This window comes from Anomaloglossus baeobatrachus, chromosome 6 (assembly GCF_048569485.1).
Source record: "Anomaloglossus baeobatrachus isolate aAnoBae1 chromosome 6, aAnoBae1.hap1, whole genome shotgun sequence".
In the NCBI taxonomy this organism is placed as follows: domain Eukaryota; kingdom Metazoa; phylum Chordata; class Amphibia; order Anura; family Aromobatidae; genus Anomaloglossus; species Anomaloglossus baeobatrachus.
The window spans coordinates 91,850,820-91,867,455 of NC_134358.1; the positions used below are offsets into that span (position 1 = coordinate 91,850,820).

General features: G+C 49.0%; 1 protein-coding gene across 2 annotated transcripts in view; it reads left to right on the forward strand.

Annotated features, from left to right (window-relative positions):
* The window catches only part of NBN (nibrin), a 158,413-nt gene that overhangs the window by 67,734 nt on the left and 74,043 nt on the right, over nucleotides 1–16,636 (forward strand). For both annotated transcript variants that reach the window (XM_075353104.1, XM_075353103.1), the window contains exon 6: nucleotides 14,751–14,868. In XM_075353104.1, the coding sequence (XP_075209219.1) occupies nucleotides 14,751–14,868 (118 nt within the window). The remainder of the gene's footprint in view (nucleotides 1–14,750; nucleotides 14,869–16,636) is intronic.

The window sequence follows — 16,636 nt, forward strand, 5'->3', positions numbered from 1 at the left end:
CTGTAATATACTACATCACTACACCCCTATATACACCTGTAATATACTACATCACTACACCCCTATATACACCTGTAATATACTACATCACTACACCCCATATACTACACCTGTAATATAGTACACCTCCATATAGCACACCTGTAATATACTACAACTCCATATAGTACACCTGTAATATACTACATCACTACACCCCTATATACACCTGTAATATACTACATCACTACACCCCTATATACACCTGTAATATACTACATCACTACACCCCATATACTACACCTGTAATATACTACACCTCCATATAGCACACCTGTAATATACTACACCTCCATATAGCACACCTGTAATATACTACATCACTACACCCCTATATAGCACACCTGTAATATACTACACCTCCATATAGCACACCTGTAATATACTACACCTCCATAGAGCACACCTGTAATATACTACACCTCCATATAGCACACCTGTAATATACTACACCTCCATATAGCACACCTGTAATATACACCTCCATATAGCACACCTGTAATATACTACACCTCCATATAGCACACCTGTAATATACTACATCACTATACCCCCATATACTACACCACTATATACACCTCCATATAGCACACCTGTAATATACTACACCCCCATATGTCACACACCCTGCTCCCCATACAGCCTGCACCCCCATATCACACACACTACACCCCATACAGCCTGCACCCCCATATCACACACACTACACCCCCATATGTCACACACCCTGCCCACATATCTCACCCTGCCTGTACCCCAACTTACCCCTCTCAAACACTCTGCACCCCTTCACATCTTTCTGTCAGTCTGCAGCCCTCATATACCACTCACCCTGCAACTCCATCTTCCCTCATATGCCACTCACCCTGCAACTCCATCTTTCCTCATATGCCACTCACCCTGCAACTCCATCTTCCCTCATATGCCACTCACCCTGCAACTCCATCTTCCCTCATATGCCACTTACCCTGCAACTCCATCTTCCCACATATGCACTCACCCTCCAACTCCATCTTCCCACATATGCACTCACCCTGCAGCTCCATCTTCCCTCATATGCACTCACCCTGCAGCCCCCCTCCCCCTCATGTCCCCTCTTTTCTCATTACCAGTCATCATGTGTCCACATCTCCTTCAGGATTCAGTATCTTTGCTTTCTGCCCGGCATCCTGTGTCTCCTCCCACACAGTCACATGGGTGTGACATCATCGCAGGTCCTGCAAGATGAATTATTCCGTCTGCTGTGCTGCTTCTTCCTCTCCCGGGCGGGAACTTTCGAATTGACACACGCAGCGCAGTACTGACAACGTCAGAGCGCGCGCGTGTGTCACTGACAATTAGTGCCGGCAGGAAACAGAGGAAAGACTCCTGCGTTCTGCTGACTGTGCGGACCTGCACAGGATCTCTCCCTGCTCGGCACGCTGCAGCCCGGCTCCACTGCACCGACTGAAGACGGGCGGGCCGGTCACAGAGAGCAGGCGGGCCGGATGTGGCCCGCGGGCCGCCCCTTGCCCAGGTCTGCTCTAACTGCTCATCTGACACTTTCAGAAAAATTCCTAAAATAACTAATTATGAACTCCTCCAGTCAACTTGAATCTAATCCAAGTAAAAAAAAAACTCGGTGGCCTTCAAATATCTCTAGCTGAAGTCCAAAACAAAAGTAATTGAGACTGAGAAAAAAGTGGATGCTGTTTAACTCGCTAGTAGTGATGGGCGAACCCGAATTGAAAAGATTGGGGTCCGTGCTGGATACTTAGTATAATGACATTAATTATGTTTGGGGTCTCGAGTAACCGAGGTTCAAAGATCTTTCTTATTCATTTTTGCTGAGTATTGGTATGCTCTTGAGATTACCTTTTGTGGATATCCTGTGCCCACAAATCTCTTAGTAAGATCTCTTGCCGAATCTGCCATGTTGCTGCAATTTCTTTGGAGCCACATGAACTGTCCTGGGATGCCATTCCGTAGCTGTGTTGTGTGAAAACTCGTATAATGCAGCAAACTGTTTGTTGCTGTTGGTTTTTGAAATAAGGTGGGCTTGATGTTTGTTGCCTCCAAAGAGATCTTGAGGTCCAAAAAATCTGTGAAAATGATATGTAATAAGGTGTCAGGGCAATATTCCAAAGATTATCGTTCAGGGGGGGAAACAAAATTTTGACATTCTTCCATGTTGCCGTTCTATAACATTTGAATGTCATCTATGAACCTGTACCATTGAAAGACATTTTGTTGGCATGCTGCCATCTTTTGTACCTGAGTCTTCCCATAATCCAAGAAAAAGAGTTGCATACGATGGGGTGCAACATGCCCCCTATGCTATCCCTGACGTCTGTCTGTAAAAGACATGGTCAAAGACAAAATACTTGTTATTGAGGACCAAAAATAGCAAATCGAAAATGAACGAGTCCTGCTTCCTGCCACCAGTGGTTGAGAGTCCATAAATAAGGAGACTGCCCCTATGCCAAGGTTATTTCCAATGTTTGTATATATAGGAGCTCTACGGCCAAGTTGACCAAAATAGTACGTGATGGAATGAGTGTGTCCAGGTGCTGGATAAGGGCTGAAGAATCTCTGAGATGTGATTCTAATAAAAGAACCAATGGTTATAAATAAAAATACAGATCGATTCATGGATTTTCAAAAAGATCCCCTATGCCAAAGACAATGGGTCTACCTGGTGGTTCTTTTAGGGATTTGTGAACCTTTGGGAGCATATAAAACGTGGGAATAATTTTGTTCCCTGTAGTAAGGAAATCCATTTCATTTTTGGTTGTAATGCCACAATTAAATGCAGATGAAAGCAAGCAGTCAATCTTCTATTTGAAGGACAGTATGGGGTCTGAGGGCAAAACCTGGTAACAAGATTTGTTCAATGTTGACCTAGAGTGAGGGGAGCCAACACGATCTGAAAATGGCATGCATCATATGAAAAGTGCAAATTCACAGATGGATTTCAACTGTACTGTAATACAAAATTAGATTTTTAGCAAATAATTGATCAATTTTTTGAGCCACCCCTGCCACGTCACGACAAATCTCAATAGGGTGGTCCTACACTATATTCTGTATTTCATGTGCCATGCAGCCTCCTAGATCAAATTAAAAGCAGAACCATAATGGAGCACACATACCTGTAACCTGTATATAACAGATTTTATGTTGCCAAAGAAGCAATTATGGATAAGGAGCAGCCCAGGTCCCAGCATGTGGCGCAAGCTCTACACATACCAGGACTATATCAGAACTGACCCTCCCAGTGCCAAACAGCAACCATTGATAAAGGTGGACCAGATCCAAGTATGATGCTTAAATAGCAATGCCTGTGGAAAAGGGTGAGGCTCTTGTTGGTAGCTGTTCACATTCAGTTGCCTCACCCCTTTCCACAAGCATTACTAATTAAGCCCTATACTTGGATCTGGTCCGCCTTTATTTATGGTTGCTGTCTGGCACTGGGAAGATCAGTTCTGATCTAGTCCTGCTATGGTCAATTTTGAGACCCTGAATGTCTCCATAGACCGTGTAAAAAAAATATTTGAATGGCTGGAAGGAGGGAAAATGGAGTGGTCTGAGAGGGCAGTCTGCCAGGAAAACCGGTTCCCCTACCTGATAAATCTTAGTCGTCATACAGTAGGACAATCAGATCCTGGAACACGGCTCTCATCCGGTGACAGTGTATCAATCACAGATGGTTGTTGATAGAGAAGTTTAAAAGTCAATTGCCTGCAGAATAAACATGTCTTTTGTGAGAGTGAATGTATCCATTATTCATGGGTTAAAAAGATAAACCCTTTGTTAACAATCACCTTTCAGTTTCTGTAAATGTATAATTGGACAAATTGATTATTCTTAAAGAGGTTGTCCACTACTCTTAGGCTATGTGCTTACAGTGCGTTTTTCGCGGCGTTTTTGCACGTTTTTCGGGTGTGTTTTTGGCCTCAAAACTGCAGGACTTTGCTTCCCCAGCAAAGTCTGAGTTTTCATTTTTGCTGTCCGCACACATCTGTTTTTTCTTTGTCGCTCCATTGGGAGACCCAGACAATTGGGTGTATAGCTTCTGCCTCCGGAGGCCACACAAAGTATTACACTTTAAAAAGTGTAACCCCTCCCCTCTGCCTATACACCCTCCCGTGGATCACGGGCTCCCCAGTTTTATGCTTTGTGTGGAAGGAGGCACACATCCACTCATGCATTCTCATATTAGTTATATCGGTTGGAAGAAAAGAGGGCCCCCACGGGGCCCCCGGCATGTTCCCTTCTCACCCCACTACGTCGGCGGTGTTGTTAAGGTTGAGGTACCCATTGTGGGTACAAAGGCCGGAGCCTCATGCCGTCTCCTTCACCATCCCTTAGCGGCTCTGGGAGAAGTGGGATCCTAAGCGGTCATCCATTTACTGGGACCGTGCTCCCTCCGCAGCCCCTGTGGGAATCTGCCGGACCGGAGTATATTCAACCTCAGGGACCGGGCCCTGCAACTCTAAGGTACTCTGTGTCCCCATTGGGGACTGTGCAGGGAGCGCACCTTCTTCCCGGACACTGCGGCAGCTGCTGAATTGAGAAGGCCGGCGGACTTCCGTGCCGACCGTGCCTGCTTGTCGGGCGCGGTCTCAAATTTAGTCCCCGGCTTCATCGCGGCCTAGTCGCAAAAATCCCGCCCCCGGGCCTGCCTGTCAGGGGTAAGGGCGGGACTGCCAACCTGACGTCGGATGTGAGGGCCGGAGCAACCTGTATGTTTCCTCCCTCCTCACTGATCACTGTAGGGACCCAGATTCCCGCACTTTCCTGGCGCCGCCCACGGCTCCACTCCTCCCCTGAGAGCTCCGGCAGCCATTTTTTGGCATTCTGCCGGTGGAGGATTCTCAGTGAAGAGCTCTGCAGCTCCGGGGGACCTAAGGCAGGGAATCTGGAGGACACACACTCCGCTTTTTAGCGGTCGGTAAGCCACACCGGTCACCCGGTGCTGGTCCCCCTAGGGTGCCGGAATAGATACGTATTTATATATATATTTCTGTTCGGTCGGGCTGTATACCCCTTTCCCATATACCCTCAGTGATCACTCTCCTAGGAGACAACAGCATGTCGTCCATAAGGAGCAAAGCTGCTAAGGCACAGGTTTTTTTTGCGGCCTGTACCTCTTTTGGGGCTATGTTACCTGCGGGTTCCACCTACCCTCACTGTGAGCAATGCTCGACCCCTGTTTCGCTTGCTCAGCCGGAGCCTCGGTCACTAGTGGGCCCCTCGGCTCATGTAGACCCCCCTGTTCCCCCTGTCCAGGCGGCAGGGACAGAGTTAGCCTCTTTTGCTGAGAAACTCTGAGTCACTTTCACAATCCATGGCTCAGTCTATGGACAAATGGTCTGCCAAGCTGCTAGAAGCTTTGCAGTCCAGACCGGTCCTTACACAGGCCCCGGCCCCTGTTGGATCGTCGCCTCCAGGCCCCTCTCGGTCCGCGCCGCAGCGCGCTCCCAGGTTGGGCCCTAGGTCTCACGTGGAGGACTCCTGCCCGGACCACAGTCCTAGACAGGCTAAGCGGGCTCGCTGGGAATCTTCCCCGACTTCTTCACGCTGCTCGGGTTCCCAGCTTGAGGACTCGCTGGAGGACGAGGCGGACGTCGCAGCTCAGGGCTCTGACCCTGACGTCGCCCTCAACCTTGATACACCTGAAGGGGACGCCTTAGTGAATGATCTTATCTCGTCCATCAACCAGGTGTCTGATCTCTCTCCCCCGCCTCCTACTGTAGAGGAGTCGGCGTCTCAGTAGGAGAAACACCAGTTTCGGTTCCCCAAACGTACACGTAGTGCGTTTTTCGATCACTCTAACTTCAGAGATGCTGTCCAGATCCTAGAGCGGTTCCGGACAAGCGCTTTACTAAGCGCCTCACTGACACGCGTTATCCCTTCCCCTCTGAAGTCGTTAAGGGTTGGGCTCAATGTCCCAAGGTGGATCCTCCAGTCTCTAGATTGGCGGCTAGATCTGTGGTATCGGTTGCAGATGGCTCATCGCTAAAGGATGCCACTGACAGGTAGATAGAGCTCCTGGTGAAGTCCATCTATGAAGCCACGGGCGCGTCTTTTGCCCCGGCCTTTGCAGCCGTGTGGGCACTCCAAGCTATCTCAGCTTGTCTGGCTGAGATTAATGCTGTCACACGTAATTCTGCTCCGCAAGTTGCGTCTTTGACTTCTCAAGCGTCAGCTTTTTCTTCCTACGCCATGAACGCAGTCCTAGACTCTGCTAGCCGTACAGCGGTGGCATCCGCTAACTCTGTGGCAGTCCGCAGGGCCATGTGGCTGCGCGAATGGAAGGCAGACTCGGCCTCCAAGAGGTTCTTAACCGGTTTGCCGTTTTCTGGCGACCGCTTGTTTGGCGAACGATTGGATGAGATTATTAAGGAATCCAAGGGAAAGGACTCCTCCTTACCCCAATCCAAACCTAAGAGACCGCAGCAACGGAAAATACAATCGAGGTTTCGGTCCTTTCGTCCCTCCACCAAGCCCCAATCCTCTTCGTCCAGCAGGCCGGAGAAAGGCCAGAGGAACTCCTATGCGTGGCGGTCCATGTCACGCCCCCAAAAGGCCGCAGGAGGCACTGCCTCCAAGGCGGCCTCCTCATGACTCTTGGCATCCCCGAGCCGCATCCTCGGTCGGTGGCAGGCTCTCCCGCTTTGGCGACGCCTGGTGGCCACATGTTCAAGACCGATGGGTGAGAGACATTCTGTCTCACGGTTACAGAATAGAGTTCAGCTCTCGTCCTCAGACTCGTTTCTTCAGAACCTCTCTGCCCTCCGCTCAGGCCGACGCACTTTTTCAGGCAGTGGACGCCCTGAAGACAGAAGGAGTTGTGATCCCCGTTCCCCTTCAGGAACGTGGTCGCGGCTTTTACTCCAACTTGTTCGTGGTGCCAAAAAAGGACGGATCATTCCGTCCCGTTCTCGACCTCAAACTACTCAACAGACATGTGAGAACCAGACGGTTTCGGATGGAATCTCTTCGCTCGGTCATCGCCTCGATGTCACAAGGAGACTTCCTAGCATCGATCGACATCAAGGATGCTTATCTCCACGTGCCGATCGCACCCGAACATCAACGCTTCTTGCGTTTCGCCATCGGGGACGAACACCTTCAGTTCGTGGCATTGCCTTTCGGCCTGGCAACAGCCCCACGGGTTTTCACCAAAGTCATGGCATCCGTTGTGGCGGTCCTACACTCTCAGGGCCACTCGGTGATTCCCTACTTAGACGATCTCCTAGTCAGGGCACCTTCTCGGGTGGCGTGTCAACACAGCCTTACCGTCGCTCTGGCGACTCTCCAGCAGTTCGGGTGGATCATCAACTTCCCGAAATCCAAGTTGACACCGACCCAATCACTGACTTACCTCGGGATGGAGTTTCTTACACAGTCAGCGGTAGTCAAGCTACCGCGGGACAAACAGCTTTCTCTGCAGGCAGGCGTGCAATCACTTCTTCGGGGTCAGTCACACCCCTTAAGGCGCCTCATGCACTTCCTGGGGAAGATGGTGGCAGCGATGGAGGCAGTGCCGTTCGCACAATTCCATCTGCGGCCACTCCAATGGGACATTCTCCGCAAATGGGACAGGAGGTCGGCTTCCCTCGACAGGAACGTCTCTCTTTCCCTTGCAACCAAGACGTCTCTTCAGTGGTGGCTCCTTCCCAATTCTCTATCGCAGGGAAAATCCTTCCTACCCCCAACCTGGGCTGTGGTCACCACGGACGCGAGCCTGTCAGGGTGGGGGGCGGTTTTTCTCCACCACAGGGCTCAGGGAACCTGGACTCCGATAGAGTCATCCCTTCAGATCAATGTTCTGGAGATAAGGGCAGTGTATCTAGCCCTATTGGCTTTCCATCGGTGGGTGGAGGGCAGGCAGATCCGTATGCAGTCGGACAACGCCACTGCCTTCGCATACATCAACCACCAAGGCGGCACTCTCAGTCGTCAAGCCTTCCAGGAAGTCCGGCGGATTCTGCAGTGGGTGGAAGCCACAGCCTCCACCATCTCCGCAGTTCACATCCCGGGCGTAGAAAACTGGGAAGCAGATTTTCTCAGTCGTCAGGGCATGGATGCGGGGGAATGGTCTCTACACCCAGAAGTGTTTCGAGAGATCTGTCGCCGCTGGGGAACGCCGGACGTCGATCTCATGGCGTCACGGCACAACAACAAAGTCCCGGCATTCATGGCTCTGTCTCAGGATCACAGAGCTCTGGCAGCGGACGCGTTAGTTCAGGATTGGTCGCAGTTTCGACTTCCTTATGTGTTTCCTCCTCTGGCGATGCTGCCCAGAGTGTTACGCAAGATCAGGTCCGACTGCCGTCGTGCCATTCTCGTCGCTCCAGACTGGCCGAGGCGGTCGTGGTACCCGGATCTGTGGCATCTCACGGTGGGTCAACCGTGGGCGCTTCCAGACCGCCCAGACTTGCTGTCACAAGGCCCGTTTTTCCATCTGAATTCTGTGGCCCTCAACCTGACTGTGTGGCCATTGAGTCCTGGCTCCTAGCGTCTTCAGGGTTATCTCAGGATGTCATTGCCACCATGAGACAGGCCAGGAAGCCAACGTCCGCCAAGATCTATTACAGGTCTTGGCAAATCTTCTTATCCTGGTGCTCTGATAACGGTTTTACTCCATGGCCGTTTGCCTTACCCACTTTTCTTTCATTCCTTCAATCCGGAATGGACAAGGGTTTGTCACTCGGCTCTCTCAAGGGCCAAGTATCGGCGCTCTCCGTATTTTTTCAAAAGCGCCTAGCCAGGCTTCCGCAGGTCCGCACGTTCCTGCAGGGAGTTTGCCACATAGTCCCACCTTACAAGCGTCCGCTGGAACCCTGGGATCTTAACAGGGTGCTAACGGCTCTTCAGAAACCACCTTTCGAGCCGCTGCGGGATGTCTCTTTATCACGTCTTTCGCAGAAGGTGGCCTTTCTAGTGGCAGTTACATCACTCCGGAGAGTGTCTGAGCTTGCAGCGCTGTCATGCAAAGCCCCCTTCCTGGTGTTTCACCAGGATAAGGTGGTTCTGCGTCCGGTCCCGGAATTTCTCCCTAAGGTGGTATCTCCTTTTCATCTCAATCAGGATATCTCCTTGCCTTCATTTTGCCCTAATCCAATTCACCAATGTGAAAAGGATTTGCACTCCTTGGATCTAGTGAGAGCACTCCGACTCTACGTGTCTCGCACGGCGCCCCTGCGTCGTTCAGATGCGCTCTTTGTCCTTGTCGCTGGCCAGCGTAAGGGTTCGCAGGCTTCCAAGTCAACCTTGGCTCGGTGGATCAAGGAACCGATTCTCGAAGCCTACCGTTCTTCTGGGCTTCCGCTTCCTTCAGGGCTGAAAGCCCATTCTACCAGAGCCGTGGGTGCGTCCTGGGCATTGCGGCACCGGGCTACGGCTCAGCAGGTGTGTCAGGCAGCTACGTGGTCTAGTCTGCACACTTTCACGAAACACTATCAAGTGCATACCTATGCTTCGGCAGACGTCAGTCTAGGTAGGCGAGTCCTTCAGGCGGCGGTTGCCCACCTGTAAGAGGGGGCCGTTTCGGCTCTTTTTATTGAGGTATTCTTTTACCCACCCAGGGACTGCTCTTGGACGTCCCACTTGTCTGGGTCTCCCAATGGAGCGACAAAGAAGAAGGGAATTTTGTTTACTTACCGTAAATTCCTTTTCTTCTAGCTCCTATTGGGAGACCCAGCGCCCGCCCCTGTGCCCTTCGGGCTGGTTGTTCTTTTGTGTACACATGTTGTTCATGTTGAATTGTTCTTTTGGTTCATGGTTTCAGTTCTCCGAACATCCTTCGGATTGAATTTACCCTAGACCAATTTATAAGTTTTCTCCTTCCTGCTTTTGCACCAAAACTGAGGAGCCCGTGATCCACGGGAGGGTGTATAGGCAGAGGGGAGGGGTTACACTTTTTAAAGTGTAATACTTTGTGTGGCCTCCGGAGGCAGAAGCTATACACCCAATTGTCTGGGTCTCCCAATAGGAGCTAGAAGAAAAGGAATTTATGGTAAGTAAACAAAATTCCCTTCTTTTACCTGCGTTTTTGAGTTAAAAAAAAAAAATGGACATGTCAGTTCTTTCCTGCGTTTTTCTGCGTTTTCCACCCATACAATGCATTTGAAAAACGCAGCAAAACGCAGAGATCAAAAACGCAGCCAAAAACGCACCAAATCGCGGCAAAAACGCATGCGGTTTTTGACGCGTTTTTTCGACGCAGGTGCGTTTTTGTGCGTTTTTAGCGGCCAAAAACGCAGCGTCAAAAAGACGCAGTGTGCGAACCTAGCCTTAAATTGCTGGCCAATCCTATCCGGTAAGCAATGTGTAATCGGCCAGGGTCCGACACATCGCATCCCTGCCGATTAGCAGTGTTCGGTACCGGTGTCGGCAGCAAACAGCCGGAAATGCTCAGTTCCGGAGCTGCTCTGTTTTCTGATAGTGGCCGCAGCCGGGTACTGCACATCCGCCTCATATTGATTAGGATGGCAGGTGGATGTGCAGTACCCGGCCGCGGCCACTATCAGAAGATGGTGCAATTCCGGAACTGAGCATTTTCGGCTGCCTGCTGCCACCGGGACAGAGAACAGCTGATTAACGAGGGTTTGGGGTGTTGGACCCTTGCCGATTAGATATTGATGACCTTTCCTAAGGATAGGCCATCAATGTAAAAGTAGTGGACAACCTCTTTAAATTACCTGCAGGATGAATTGGATCATGGACTACCGTATTTTTCGCTTTATAAGACACACCGGATTATAAGACACACCCCAAACTTAGACATAAAAAAAAAAGAAAAATGGGGTCCGTCTTATAATCCGATGTTCTCTTACCGGAGGGGGGCAGCAGTGGTAGTGAAGCGGGGTCACGGGAGGCAGAGGTTGTGCTGGCAGGCACGGCGGGTCACTGTCAGCGGGGTCCATGGTGGCAGGTGGCGTCCGGGGTGGCAGGAGCCGGGGGACCCGTGGTGGTGGTGGCGGCAGCAGCAGCGTCGGCGACGGCGGGTGAGTCATGCAGCAGGCCGGTGCAGTGAGTGTCCCAGTGTCGGCGGTCCCGGTTCAAATAATGGTGCCTGCGCAGATGGAGCTCTCATCCAAGGGCTCCATCTGCGCACGCGCTGACTCCCGGGGGAGCGCGTGCGCAGATGGAGCTCTCATTCAAGAGCTCCATCTGCGCACGCGCCCGCTGCCATCATTTGAAACTGGGACCGCGGACAAACTGGGTAACTTGCTGCACAGCCACCCGCCCCGCACGCACAGAGTGGCAGCCAGCAGGGTGCCCGCCCACCCTGCGTGCAAGCGGCCGGGTACCTGTGCTTGCGTGCGGGCGGCACCTGGCCGCTGCCAGCACACAGCACCCGGCCGCCGCCCGCACACAGCACCCGGCCGCCGCCCGCACACAGCACCCGACTGCCGCCCGCACGCAGCCACGAGTACCCGGTTGCCACCGCACGCAAGCACAGGTACCCAGCCGCTTGCACGCAGCCACAGGCACCCGACTGCCCGATCACCGCACAGACAGGTCCCCCAGGTACCGCTTTATAAGACGCACCCCCCATTTTCCTCTCAAATTTTTGGGAGGAAAAGTGCGTCTTATAAAGTGAAAAATACGGTACTTCATCTTATTGAGTCTCATGTCCCTATTTTACGGTGAGGATGTTTTTATAACCTTCCTGCCCTTTTCCTATGGTTTACGTTTTCTCCTTCTGGTGCGATTTCCAGATTGCTGATTTCTGATGATAAAAAAAAGAAAATTCACATGATGCTGGGATGTTGGTGATTTTCTGGTTGTCAATCTTGGTTTTCTTTACCATGGAGTGAATTGCCTGCATGATGGACTCCTTGCTAGAAATGGGTTGCATCCTACGACAACTGAAAAACACATATTTGATAGACGCCGTGCTATAATCATCAGGACAGCTTTAAACTAGAGCAATATGGGATTGGAAATATACGGCCAGGAAAAAGTATGCAGCTAATGAATTATTTTGAGAACCTGCTATTAGAAGTTTAAATAAAGAAAAAGGATAACAAATTATGGATGAAATTAGAGGAGCAAAAGAAACAGACAAACTAAAATGTATCTATACAAATGCACAGAGCATGGGAAGCAAACAAGTAGAATTGGAGCTACTAACACAGGAAGAGAGAGAGGTCATAGGCATCCCTGAAATTAGGCGGGATGACACATATGATTGGAATACAAATCTAGAAGGCTTTAACTTATTTATAAGAAATTGGCTTAACGAGGGGAGGAGATGTTGCATTGTATGATAGGAAAAAAATCAAATAGTCTCCTTCCTCCCTGGAGAGACAAACTCTAGCGCCACCTATTGGATGTAGCAATCCTAAAAGTCAAAAGTGACCCTTTAACAAGCCTTTTCATATAACTAAGGATTTATGCCAGATCAGAACCCCAACTTGCAGACAGTGTTTCGGCGTGATTGCCCCTCGTCAGTGCAAAGTATGGGATCTGATCTGGCAGTATGAGAAGCCATAGTGGGTTCCAAGGGGAAATAGTAAAGTGTATATCGCCACAGAAATCCAAGCTTCAGAGATCAGTAGCTCTGTATAAACTAGGTAAGAATGCAAGGAGGGAAGAACAGAAAATACTCTATTGTAGGTATTTACTGTAGGCCACCTAGACAGGTTGAAGATATGGGTGAACTTTTTTTTTTTTTTTTCTTCAAATTTTTGGATCTTAAATTTTGACATAGTTAAAATCTTCCATGATCACTATTCTGATATTTATTTGTAATCCCTCTCTTTTTGGCCAGAGCGATGTACACACTGCAGCCCATCCTTGCTGTAAGTAATACTTAATTTTTGGAGGATATTTATTCTTCTTGTTGCTATTTTTTTAATCCCTCTCTGGCAAAAGTAATTGGTCCAGAAAATTCTTATCTTCTCTTGCTGACGACCGTTACTTTTCAAAAGGTAGACGAGGGAAAAAAGAATCTGCCATCTTCCAACTAATTCTTACTAACAGGAAGGAAATGGCTGAGGAAGTACCGTATTTTTCGCTTTATAAGACGCACCTTTGTTCCCCCAAATTTTGGGGGAAAGTAGGGGGTGCGTCTTATAAACCCAAAATACGGGGGGGGGTGTAATATATTATTATATAATATATATATATATATATATATATATATATATATATATATATATATATATATATATATATATATATATATATATATATATATATTATAATATAATAATATATATACTGCAGGGTCCGCTCTGGAGCGGTGCTGGGGGCAGGTGACAGCTGCGGGCGGCAGCGTTAGATCTCTTGCTCCCGCTCATATAATATGCACAGCCGCTGTCCATCAGCAGCGTGGTGCTGAAACTGCATCACGCTGAGGGGCTGGGGCAGCGGGGCATATTATATCTGCCTGCACCCTCCTTTGATCGCACATGATCCCCCCCCCCTTGTGTTAGATATGGCCGCCGTGCTGCTGCCCATAGTAAAATAAAAAAAGCTTTACTTACCTCCAGCACTGATCTCCGGTCTCCTGCTGCTGTTGTCTGTGATAAGGCACGCAGAGATGATATCACTCTGCTGTGCCGATCACATGACCGGCAGCAAGAACCAGGAAGTGCAGGAAGCTGGAGCTCAACTGCGAGGAGGGAAACACGGAGGGACAGCGCTGAGAAGGTAAGGAAAGAGTGTTTTATTTTATTATGGGCAGCAGCATGGGGGCATATCTAACACAGGGGAGATGTGCCATCTATAGTGGCCATGGGCAGCACACATGGGGGGCATATCAAACACAGGGAGGTGTGCCATCTATAGGGGCCATGGGCAGCACAGGGGGACGTGTCCCAGCACAAGGGGGCTATATTCAATATAAGGGGGCCATATCCAGATTAAGGGGGGCTAATTTTAGGATGGGGGGCTATGAGTGACGTATACCCTATATGATTTGTTAGACAGACACTGGCATTAAAAGATGGACCCCATTTAACATAAAAAAAAAAAAATTCTCTTTTCCTTCACCAAATTTGGGGGTGCGTCTTATAATCAGGTGCGTCCTATAATGCGAAAAATACGGTAAATGTGGCTGGAGATTTAGGAACCCGCAATCATGCTATCCTCGAATTTTGGAATACAAGAGGAGGAAGACCTATGAGCACTCAGACTTTAAGGTTGGACTTCAGAAAGACAGGTTTTAATGGCCTCGGAAAGAGGGAGGAAAGGTCCACTGGCCGGATGTTCTAAAGGACAGAAATATCCAAGAAGGATAGGAGAATTAAGAAATTCTCGCTGCACAATCAGTAACAATCCCTAAAAGAAGGAAGAATTGGGAGCATTTAACGAGACCAGGATGGATGAACGCAGAACTTAAACACTTGCTGAAAAGGAAAAAAAGAAATGTATATCAATTGGAAAGAGGAGCTCATACCTAAAGAAGAATATAATGCTGTTTACAGGGACTGTGCTCCTTTTCCACCCTCTTTCCTCCTTATTCCCCCATTTTTTGGGAATATACTTCCTTAGGTTGTTTGTCTCTTTCTATAAAAATGTTAAAAATAATGCAGATCTTCAACAAAAAAAAATCTTTTTTCTTTCATAACCGTGAGCGTTTTATCTTTGTTGATGGAGCGATGTGAGTGCGGATTATTGCTTGCCAAGGTGTTGGGGTTTTTTTTTTTTTTTTTTTTTAAATTGATATTACTTCACAGTTAATGTCTTTTTTTGTTTGTTTTCCCCAGTTTTTTCCCCATAATCGATGAACCGTCCCTGCAGTCTGAAACATTGGATTTTTCAGAAAACACAAAGCGGAGAACAATCTTCAAAGGCAAGACAGTTCTTTTTTTAACAGCAAAGCAGGTATCTACTGTATCTAAAACCCAAACATTTCCTCTCTGTATTTCCTGACCCCAAATATATTAGAGTTTCCTGTGTGATAATATCTCAATAACATTAGCAAAATATAAAGGATGACTAACACGTCCTACAGCCGGAGCGGAAGCCACAATGCTGGAGGACCATGTTACTCCTGCCGTTCTGCAGCGTGCCTATAGTCTTCTGTTAATGTAGCGTGTTCTTTTAGAAGTATAAAAGGTAATAAAACATCTGGGAAACATTTTTTAAAACAAATTAATCACTGTTTTCCCTGTGTGTCCATTGGCAGAATATAGCCATAGTCCACTAGGGAGGGAATAACTGCTATGGTCCACTAAGGGGAAAACAGTCCACGGGTTCACTAGGGGGTATACAGGCCACATTCCAAAAAAGGTGTAAATACACACCACGGTCCACTAGGGGAGCATACAGGCCACGGTCCACTAGGGGGGGACATTCAGGCCACAGTCTTTTAGTGGGGGGGGCGGCCATACAGGCCACAGTCCTTTAGGGGGGGGGCATACAGGCCACAGTCCTTTAGGGGGGGCCATACAGGCCACAGTCCTTTAGGGGGGGGCCATACAGGCCACAGTCCTTTAGGGGGGGGGGCATACAGACCACAGTCCTTTGGGGGGGGCATACAGGCCACAGTCCTTTAGGGGGGGGCATACAGGCCACAGTCCTTTAGGGGGGGCCCATACAGTCCACAGTCCTTTAGGGGGGAGCCATACAGGCCACAGTCCTTTGGGGGGGGGGGGCATACAGGCCGCAGTCCTTTGGGGGGGGGCATACAGGCCACAGTCCTTTAGGGGGGGCCCATACAGACCACAGTCATTTAGGGGGGGGCATACAGGCCACAGTCCTTTGGGGGGGGGAATACAGGCCACAGTCCTTTAGGGGGGGGGCATACAGGCCACAGTCCTTTAGGGGGGGGGCATACAGGCCACAATCCACTAGTAGAGTGCAGGCCACACTCCTTTAGCAGAATATTGGCCACTGTTCACACAAGACTCTTTTGTGCCTATGGAGCAGCAGTGTCTGTTGAGCTGGGAAGATTTTCTCAGCAGCTTCTGTTTTACCACATCACTGCCAAGTAAACTATTCTGGTAATAAAACTGTATTGAATTAGTTTTCCAGTTCTTTTTAGCATTATTCAGAGAAGTGATGGTTGTAAAGTAAAGAAACGTTACTTTTTTCTCCACACCCCAAGTATCGCCTCTTCATGGCCGGGACTGATGCCATTGATTGGCTGCAGAGTTATGTGACTGACAAATGGGATCAGTCACTTGACGTTTTAAAGGGAATCTATCACCAGGTGTTTGCTCCCCCATCTGAGAGCAGCATAATGTAGGGGCAGAGACCCTCATTCCAGTGATGTCACTTACTGAGCTGTTTGCTGTCATTTTGATAAAATTAATGTTTTCTCTGCTGCAGATCTAGCAGTTATACAGAGTTCATGAGTATGCTGGACTACCTGCAGCATGCCAAGTAGTCCCCTAATGATAATCTACTGCTGATTAGTGTTTATCAAAACTATAGTAAGCAGCCCAGTAAGTGACACATCACTGGAATCAGGGTCTCTGTCTCTACATTATGCTGCTCTCAGATTAAGTGGAAAAAAAAACTGGTGACAGATTCTCTTTTAACCAATCGATGGCATCATGAATCAGGTGTTTGCATGGAATGGAAATAATCACTTATGGCCTTTCTGTACCTCCAGAATTGAGCGCTCTGTACAGGAGCGTATTTATAA